At 41.8% G+C, this 10,493-nt stretch overlaps 1 protein-coding gene across 9 annotated transcripts in view; it reads right to left on the bottom strand.

Annotated features, from left to right (window-relative positions):
• Positions 1–3,991: 3,991 nt before the first annotated feature.
• Positions 3,992–10,493, bottom strand: part of SLC41A1 (solute carrier family 41 member 1) — a 38,009-nt gene continuing 31,507 nt past the window's right edge. For 4 of the 9 annotated variants that reach the window (XM_083508997.1, XM_083508998.1, XM_083508999.1 and 1 more), the window contains exon 11: positions 3,992–7,865. In XM_083508997.1, coding sequence (XP_083365123.1) covers positions 7,680–7,865 — 186 coding nt within the window. In that variant the 3' untranslated portion in view covers positions 3,992–7,679. The remainder of the gene's footprint in view (positions 7,866–10,493) is intronic. The other 5 variants (XR_014527486.1, XR_014527489.1, XR_014527485.1 and 2 more) reach the window with 4 other exon arrangements.

Below are 10,493 nucleotides of genomic sequence, written 5' to 3'. Positions count from 1 at the left end.
TCCTATGGAGAGAGGAGGTCCTTGGGGTATGCAAGTGCTTCAAATAAACACTTACCTCCATCCTCTTTCTCTGTGCCATGCACCATTTTATAATCTTCCTAGGGGAGCTGCATCCCTTTGCCCTTTCCTGAACCTTTCTCAACTCTACCATATCGTTTTTGAAGTGAGGGGACCAGAACTGAATATAGTATTCAAATGTCCCCATCATTCTGTGTCTGGAAAAAAGCCAACCAAAGAAGAATGGCAAATCAAGTTGATGGACTATGCTGAAATGGCAAAATTAACTGGGAAGCTCAGGAACCAAGAAGACAATAAATTTAAAAAAGAATGGGAAATGTTTATAATGTATTTACAAAATTATTGCAAACAGGTCAAAACATTAGCAGGATTCTAAATACACCTGTAATGTAACAGAAAGTATAGATAACTTAGGAAGATGAAAAATTGGAGTAGTATTGATATGCAGTTGAAATAGAATTAAGAGGACACATGGATGGGGGGAAATCAGGAGATTCAGAGTAATCTCGATATGTGGAATATGTATGGTCTTTTGATGTAAGTTTATTCTTTTTCTTTCTTTTCTTTTTCTATCTTTTCTTTCTTTATTTTTGAAATTCAAATAAATATATAAAACAAAAAAGGAAAAAGCTGCTATGAGCGCTACATTTATTCCTCTCATAAATAAACCAGTTAAAGGCAAATCTGTATAATTTACCATTGCTGGTAGGTATGGATTTCCAGAGAGGTAGTCATGTTAGTCTCTTGCAGCACATCAATCAACAGGGTATTGTGACACCTTGAAGACCAACACATTTATTATGAAATAAACTTCACTCCAATAGATGAATGAAGTAACATCTTAGTTGGCGGGAGACAATAGCAAGATGGGAGTTCAAAGGAAATGAGATGCAAATGCTACAGTCAGAGATAATTAGAGACCCCTGACCATTAGGTCCAGTCGTGGCCGACTCTGGGGGTTGCAGCGCTCATCTCGCTTTATTGGCCGAGGGAGCCGGCATTTGTCCGCAGACAGCTTCCGGGTCATGTGGCCAGCATGACTAAGCCACTTCCGGCGAACCAGAGCAGCACACGGAAACACCGTTTACCTTCCCGCCGGAGCGGTACTTATTTATCTACTTGCACTTTGACGTGCTTTTGAACTGCTAGGTTGGCAGGAAATTAGAGCTTAGATATGCGTTAAATAGGCACACCTTTAACCCTTGAGAGTAGCAGATTGGTAATTGAGATGATTGCATTGCAAACACCTGTTGTGTGGCAGGGAGCCATTCACAAGAAACAGTCAGAGCTTATAAATGATCAGAATGAAAATCCTTTGTCTCAATTGAACTCACAAGTGTTCTCAATGAACTTCAAGAGGTGCCCCTTGAAGACCTTCATATTTAGACTATGCAACAGTTTAAATTTTTGTTGTTGTTCAGCCATTCATTGTAATAATTTTGTACTTTATGTTATTTTATTTTCTATTGCATAAACTGCTGTACATCACCGTGTTATATTCTATAAATAAAATAAATAGGGTTGTGTCCAAAATTCCTACTCCACTATTGCAAGGGGCATGTGCTCACAGGACAGAACTTTCCCCTGCTCTCCCCTGCAGCCCACCCCGGAAACTCTGGAGAGTGTGGGGGACTCTCCAGAAAATATTTTTGGGGGTATGCAGGTGTATAGGAAACAGAACTCCCCTGGATCTGCTTTGGATACAACCCATAAACTTTTTGATGAATTGTAATTCAGTTGTAAAAAGTTGCATTCTCCCTTTGAAGTTCACTAATATCACTTAGAGTTGGAATCAACACACAAATAAAACAAGTTCTGAAAATGCTTTTTAAAAAGTGTTTTTAAAAATACATTGAATTTTCCATAAGGCTCGCCATTGCCATCTAGTGTCACATTGTATATTGCACTTAAAAAACACTTAAAACGTTTTATTTGCAGCTGTGTAGCTGAGTCCTGGAATTATTTATGGATATTGCCATTTCCAATGAGGGATTTGTGTCAATTCATTTGTTTGTATACTGACCTGTCTGTCCTGTGTAGAATGCAGAAGGCCATCGGTGAGTTGTCAGCATAAACCACATGGAAGATGAGCAGATAATGAATCCCCTGATACTGGTGATGTTTAGAGGACTTCTGGGTTAGCGCCACCAGCAATGGCGGGCTTCCTCTGATCTGGAGGAACCCGCTCCGTGAAAATCAGGGTCTGGACCGCCACGGCGAGGCGGAGACCCATCAAAAACCACAGGCGGGAGAAGCCTGTGGACCTGGGATTCGGCTGGCACCTTTAGCGCCTCCCCTACTCGCGGGGAAACCCGACTACGGGGATCCGGAGTGATGTGGGGTGAGCGGCGCGGTGCTTCGAATCGATTGCTCTTTTCATGGAGTGAAGCCGCATTGCTGTTGTTGGAGAGCGCTGACTTTTTTCCTGTGGACAATTGGACTCTAAACAAGTACCCATGAGTAGAAAGGAAAATTGGATTATTAAACTTCGTAATTTGGCACCGGAGCGGGAAGGTCTAAACAGGAAGTCCACCTTCCGCTTTTGTAAACAGCTTGAAGCAAAGACATCGCAAGCTAAAGTCTGAAAAGTCATCTGTAAAGGACTAAATTTCCATAGGTTAAAACTACAAACCCCCCTTGGAAGCAGGAGAAGAGGGGGGAAATCTTAAATTGTTCAAGCCTGCAGGAGAGGGAGTAAAGAAAGATAAATTTCTATCGTCTTGAACCTGGGAACGGGCTGTCAAAGATAGACGTTTGGGGAAAGTTCATTGACTGTGAATAACAACGCATGTTGACAGATAGTTAAATAAGAGAAACATATTGATTCCAATGTTTCCTTTTGCACTAAAAAGGAACAAAGATTTGAAAAATGAAAGCAATTTTGTTGCTGGATCTGCTTGTAAAAGGATGGATACAAATAGAAATTGTTTCCTCTAGAGGGAGCTTTTGAACTGTTGTTGGAGTGGACCTGGGGAACTCTACAGCTGTAGAGACTAGAGAGCGCGAGAAACAGGCTCTGACCTTGGATAAGAATGTTGACACAGGAAACCTTAGTGTCTGCTTTGTGCAGGACAAGTGCTTTGTTGGAGCAGCTTCATGCGAAGATGGATTTGATGACTACTGCAATTGATAATTGTTTAATCTCTTTTTTCTTTGCTTTTCTTTCTTTTCTCTTTTCTGTAACTTTAAATTCCCAATAAATATCATTAAAAAAAAAAAAGATACTGGTGATGTTTAACTTCTACTTTATATACTTACCAGCTAAGATTTCACTTTATTCATTTCAGTAAGTGGGCTTGAGCCCATGAAAGCTTGTGCTGTCTTCTCCCTCCAAATCCACAGATTATTCACTGACTGTTTAATGTCATCAAACTTTCACTTTGTCTAGCTTTATTTACTTATTTATTCTACCTTTAACCAGCAATTTAAAGCAGCATTGAACTACTGGTGGAAGCAGATCTCAGGTTTATATTCCCTGGCGGGTACTAGCTGACCAGAATATTCTGGAGAGCTGGGATTGATTTTTAAATAAAATCATAGAACTGTAGAGTTGGAAGGAACCAACTCACTGTCTAGTCCAACACCTTGCAAGGCAGGAATCTTTTGCCCAACGTGGGGCTTGAACCCACGATGAGATTAAGAGTCCCGTGCTTTCATGCTCTACAAACTGCACTATTTCCTGTGTGACTCACTTTGTCTTTTAGAGAAGGTGAGCACATGACCAGAAGTTATGCAATGTAGGCAGGATGAGTGGTGTTAAAAGGAGAATATCACATGGCCTAGTAATAGGAGAAAGCTGTGAGGGCTGGGCATTGGAGTAGGGCAGGGCAGGCAGACAAGGGAAATTTAGGGACTGTGGATCAGAGCACCTATGGGGCTTGGAAGTGGGGGTTGTGTTTTACATACCAATAGGATCAGTGAAGCTTCAACTGCAGACCTTTTTTAACCAACAGAAAAACCACCACAAGCTGTATAAAGAAATGTCATCTTTATTTTACCAAATATAATTTATCAGTTAAATTGGCATCTGTCAATTCAGTTACAGCAACTATAAATAATGAGTTTCTTTTTCTTTTAATAAAGGTGTAAACCAATAGCTTCATCGTCGTTTGCAGCCAGGTTTAAATATACATGCATTTGAGTGCAACCGGTGAGAATAAAATTATTCTTCAATGCTTTGAGATTAAATTCTGTTCATACACACCCACTTTGTTCCCCCATCTCACCCCACTGCATACATAATAAAATCTAGGGATTCCACCCAAGTGACATGCACACACTCCATCTCCTGGGCCTGGGGCTAAGTCTTGCAGCCAAGACCAGGAGAGTTACACTCTTTCACGGGATGCACAGACACAGACTTTGACTAGAGAAATGGATGTAATGAGGAAGAAAAGATGTTCAAAGGGGATTCCATGTATAAAGAAACGGATTGCTCAAATGTTACAAAGCTGAAAACTTAGATGCATCCAACAGTACAACACATACAGAGGGAGACAGATGAAGGTCATTATAGAAGTTTAACATTTAACAGCTATGGGAAGGCAAGATGAAAGTCCTGGGCCCTTTAGATAACACTGAGTTATGTTGAGAAAGCCCATTCTTAAGCAGAAACTGCGTTATTTACAAGTACTCCCAGTTGGAAGTCAGAAGAGTATCGCTTTCAGCTGTGCAAAAACTGTTATTCACAGAAGGTTGACATCTATATCCACATCTACTGTGCCACATAATTAAGGCTACCCTGCAATGCAGACTGAAAAGATGGCCTTAGATACACTTTTGCACTGTGGTCCCAAAGCTTTGTTCTTGATGGCTTGGTATGAGGGCGCCAATGCTCAGGGCAGTCTGAAATAGGCCTCTTGAAGCCACAGGACTATGCTAAGACAGCCCCTGTTTAAGAATAACAGCCTCAAGAGTACAGTGGTCCAATTGAGCCCTTTATACACCACTTTGGCACAAATTTCCATCTAGATCTTTCATTTTGATCACAGTTCAAGCCTTCTGAACTGGAGCAACACTGCCTCCAAGAGTTATTTAGAAGGTCAGGGTCCCAAATCCAAATTTTATAGGAAACTCATTTATGCTCTAGCCCAGCAAGCATAATCGTGCTAAGCAAAAGCTGCCCTGTTATGCTTAGTGGTTGTTGTTTTTAAATATAAAAAGGCAATACACCTTTCTGAAGGCAACAGGTATTCTATCTAATCTCGGGCCTGTTAGGCATAGCAAGTCAAATCTAGTACCCCAATCTTCTTCAGAAGACCATTGCGTATTCCAGACACATCCATACTAATTTCCTCTCTGCACTTCAGTTTCATTTAGGAATTAAAGCCAAAAGGAGAAAACACATTATAAAATGATGCTCCACTGTGGAGAAGCTAATGGAGAAGTAAGTAAAGAGAGCTTAAGTCAGACATGGCCAAACTTGGCCCTTCAGATGCTTTGGGACTATAACTCCCATCATCCCTAGCTAACAGAACCAGTGGTCAGGGATGATGGGAATTATAGTCCCCATCTGCAGAGCCAAGTTTGGCCATGCCTGGCTTAAGTAGAGTTTGCACTGAAGAAATGTATTTGATTAGAGTGCCTAACAAGAATAGGTAGACATGACCTATATGCAAGTAAATACCAGCACAAGAGGCCCCCATCCAAGGACAATCTGGAGTCTTCACTTTCATTCCTAGGATGAATGAAATGGTCCCCTTGTCACACCTTGTTTTAGGTAAGCAATGTGGCTGTTTTCATTTATGTTATCTTGAGCTACTCATTCAAAGGGTTCCAGCTCCATGAGGGCCAGAGCATGGTACTTGCAGAACTCGTGGTGAGCATGATGCACTTCAAAAGAGGAAATGCATTGCTCACAGAAGCTAATCTGTATTTCCCCCAATGTTCCCTGGCCAGCGGAGCTTAGAATGCAGTAAAATCCAGAGTGCTCAGGCTCTAGGTTCCCCAGTACTTGGAGTCTTCTACAGAACTTTAGAGACTAAAAATAAATGTCATGCTTCCAAAATAAATTTAAAAAATGCTGTGTCAGTTTCCAGACAGTTACTCTGTCAGATTGGATGACATTTCTTCAGATTCACAGTCATAAAATAGAACAATTTATTTTTAATACTACCAACCTTAGCCAGAACCTGCTAGTGTTGAAAGTGAGAGATGGGTCTTACTTGCTGCCATGCAATGCACCCACAAACAAACCCAGGATGTGCCATATTTAATGACCTCAACATAGAGAGGGTAACCTCTAGGAATTTATTTGACAGAGTGGGGGGGGGGGAGGTACACCAAGCTGATCTTCCAGACAAACACTTAAGACATACAAGTGAAGAGCTTTCATCCCTGAATACGTGAAGACTTTTGATATGAACCAACTGCTTTGTACTATATAAGGATACATAGGTGACACATCGCTAGGTTGACTGGGAAATATCCAGCATCTGTGCTGTTGCAGATGCCCTCAGATAACTTGTGTCGAGAACTCAGGGGCTGCAAAGCACCCACAGTTGACGTCAAAGTGCAGCACCATGACTCATCTCAACGCCGGAATTTAAAATTTGGAGACAATGAGAATATGAAACCAGTTGGTTCATCGTTTTTCAGATCAAAATGGACCATTCATAAACGAAGCAGCATAGAAGAGGCAATAGGTTTAAAAAGGCATTAGGTGAGAGCAAGCGCTCAGGTTCTGTGTAAAGCAGTGAAAATCCAACTCTCCTTAACAGCGATATGCAGCTGAGTATAAGCTGTACTTTGTATCAGCCTTTTAAAAATAACAGATGATCATGTTTTTGCAAGGGAACTGGCACTAAGTGGCAACTAACAGGAACAAGGTGGATCTTAGCTGTATCACTTTTTTAAGACTATAGTATAAAATAGTGGTAGTCCACCATAATCATCTCTTCTTGAGTCAGGCTTTTGTGGACTCCTCAGCAGAGAATGAATTTGGTCTATTCCCACCAATCATTCTGTTATTCCGAGTAGCCCAACATCCTTTAAAGAACATTCAGCCTAGGGTAGGATGCAACACAGTCAGTGAGTTACAGGGCAGTCTACTAATGGCAAGTGGTCAATTTTCTGAGCCACGAAGGTCTTGTTTGTGGTCAAGTGAGATGCAGTACTAGTGCTGACAAATTGAAGGAAGCATGCACAGAACCCAAACCACTGAATCCGATTCAGAATCCAGTTGTGACAATAGGCAAATAACTTTTATACCTAATTTAAATAACAAAGCAAATATGAATTGCATCTCTCTCAAACATAAACACACACACACACACACACACACACACACAGAGGCCCTTCACATTTAGTGTCTTGAGTGGGTGCAAACTGGGGAAGGTGGGATTTCTTAAAAATCTGATCAATTGTTCTGTAATATCCTTTAGTTCAGATATTAACCATTATGAAATTGCACTTGGTGATTGTCTTTACATATTTTTCTTCTTCTTCTTTTATCCTTCCTAAAACATTTTTTTCCTGTACAAACTTGGCTTGAAATATAAACCACATAAAATTCCCATTGAAAATAATGAGAATCCAGTATCAAAGTTAAAGTCCCAAAGAGAGACAGTGGGTGGCAAGCAAGGCTTTGTAGAAGGGGTGGGGGTGGGGAATGTCACTGAAGGAAAAGAGCCGGGGAGTGGAGATGCTGAGGAAGGGTAGCTTCAGTCCCCTACGTCTGTGTCTCGGTCCCCAATGAGCCAGAGAATATGGAAGCTGAGGGCCAGCAGACCTGTCCCAAGCAAGTCGCCCAGCGCTGTCAGGTAAGGTATAGAAAAGTTGTCCGGGTCCATGCCTCTGCCCCACATCCAGTGGACCATCCAGTCGGCAATGTAGAGAAGAATGAGAACCTAGAAGACAGAAGCACAAGGCGTCACATTAGCCACTGATGCCAAGGCCACTGGAATTGCATGTTTGGTCTTGAACTGAAGCACTAAAGCCAGCCTGGTATACACAGCATTTTATATCCAATATTTTATGATAACGCAAGCCCCAGTTCAGTAATAAGGGCACAACAGCCACTCCTGCGCAAATGTGGTGGATTAACGGGGATTAACGGGGACACAGCTCTTTTGGGAAAGACTCCCCACTTCTAGCAATGCAGTTAAGTTCCGATTCTAAAGTCACCCAGTAGATTTACAAGGCCTTCCTCTTCAGATGCTAAGCATCTACATCTTTTCCAGTCCCAGGGCCACATTCCCTTCTAGGAGCCACATGCCAACAGGGGATAGGGCCAGAGGGAAAAGCAGGCAGAGCAACAAAAACATATTTTCCATTTGTACAGCGCGTTTCTACATAAACAGCCCCCTCTCTGTTCTTCAATCCAAGGAAGCAAGAGGCATGGTCAGAGTTGAAGGACACATTCCAGTCAGGCAAAAGGTTGCAAAGCAGGGCTAGTGAGCTTGTGCGGCCTAGAGAGATTCCCAAGGGCCAGATGGAGAGACTTGGAGGACCACATTTGGCCCTCAGGGCTCAAAATGTGGTCAGCCAGCCCTGCTGCATTGGGGACCCTCCTGTTCATTCTGCTGAATGGAGCCTGCCCTGATGGCATCACTATAGCAGGGCGAACAACAACAGCGAGCTGACTGGAAGAGAGAAGACTCTATAGTCTGAAATACTGCAGCTGCTCTCACCTCTGGCCTCCTCTCTCTACAGCCCCAGGACCTATGGCCAACTGGCAGGGCAAGTGATGCTCTGCATATGGTTACTCATGAGAAACTACTGACTGCTTGCCGATGCTCCTCAGCCTTGTGGAGGTGTGAATGAAAGCCATTTAAATTACCGTTACTGCAAATCGCTGTAAGTTGTAAGAGAAATACTATTTTATGCAAAGGTCTCCCTCCAGACCTTTGAAAACGAAGCAACCTGTACTATGCAATGTGCCTGGAATGATAAGTTCACCAAAAGTTCCCTTCTAAACTTTCCAAGCTCCTGCAAGCATAGTGAGGGTCCATGAGCTGCATCTGGCAGGATGTTTCCTTTCTTCCCAGGAGAACTGCAAGTCACTTCCCTGAGGTTCTGTTCAGCTGCTGACATGACTCAGAGTCTGCAGTTACTTCCACAAGCATCAAGGAAGTGGTCAGTTTCAGCAGAAAGTTCCCTGGCCACAGCCTCTCTTTCCTCCCGCACTTTGCAGTTTGTGCCCAAGAATTATGGGAAGCCAAAATCCACTACGAGGACAGCTGAGAGTAATCAGAACCCTCAGCATCCATTTCACTAGCCTCGTCCCCACCCCCTTCCATCATTCATTCTGGCTGACTTGACAACTTACTACTGGGTAAATAAAGTCTTGAACAAGGGAGGGAGGAAATGGCATGCCCCACATCTCCTTTTCTCAGCAGGAAACCTAATTTCTACCCTTCTGTGGCCATACAAGAGTCTATGCGGGAGGAGAAAGGGTTGTAAATTCCTCTGTGAGAAACTACTTTCAGATAAAAGCTACTCAAAATCTAGCCTAATCTTAGAGGATACATGCTCAATCCAGTTATCTAAAGTGATTAGGACCTGAAGTACAGTACCTCAGAATTGTTGCCCTTAAAAATAAAATAAAAGCACAGAAAGTTTATCTTTCTCCACTCACACAAGACTGAGCATCCTAACCTGTAACTCCAGAAATCTATTTTACCTATTTATCTGGCTGCAAAAAAATTCCCTAGGTCATCCATGGACTTTGAAGGTCTCCAGAAGGCTAGAAACCTGTTTAAAAATATTTCCAGAGAAAAAATATTCTGCCTCCCCCACCTATCTAAAGTTTTGACTGCTCCATCTCTATCCTATACAGTGGTACCTTGGTACTCAAATGCCCTGGTACTCAAATGTCAAAAACCTGGAAGTGTTTTGGTTTTTGTACAATTTTTGGAAGCCAAACGTCCGATGCGGCTGTCGGCTATTGTTTCCAGAGCACCTGCACCAATCAGAAGCTGTGCCTTGGTTTTTGAACATTTTGGAAGTCAAACGGACTTCCGGAACAGATTAAGTTTGGCGCTTTTGTTTTTGCTATTTATTTTGTGTTTTTGTTTTTTGAGGCTTTTTCAGTTACTTTGTTTTTGTGACTGTGTGGAACCCAGTTCAGCTACTGATTGATTGATTGTATGACTGCGCAAAATGGATAAAAGCCCCCCATCCAAACAACGACTATCATCAGTGCAGGTAAGAAAAAAAGTAATTTTAATTTTTATCATCTACAATACTGTCTTATTTATTTTATAGTACAGTACATTGATTATTGCTTTCATTTTATGGATCAATGGTCTCATTGGATAGTAAAATTCATGTTAAATTGCTGTTTTAGGGGTTGTTTTTAAAAGTCTGGAACGGATTAATCTGTTTTGCATTACTTTCTATGAGAAAGTTTGCCTTGGTTTTGGAATGCTTTGGTTTTGGTTTTTTGCTTTGGTCATTTAGATAACTTTATTATGACAACTAAAAAGGACTGAATTGTTAGTATAAACATTTGTTTTAAAAAAAACCCATGTGCA

This window comes from Podarcis liolepis (genome assembly GCF_965112155.1).
Source record: "Podarcis liolepis genome assembly, chromosome: 6".
In the NCBI taxonomy this organism is placed as follows: Eukaryota; Metazoa; Chordata; class Lepidosauria; order Squamata; family Lacertidae; genus Podarcis; species Podarcis liolepis.
Note: the sequence above shows the minus strand (reverse complement) of the source record. Positions and strands in the feature narration are given on the sequence as shown.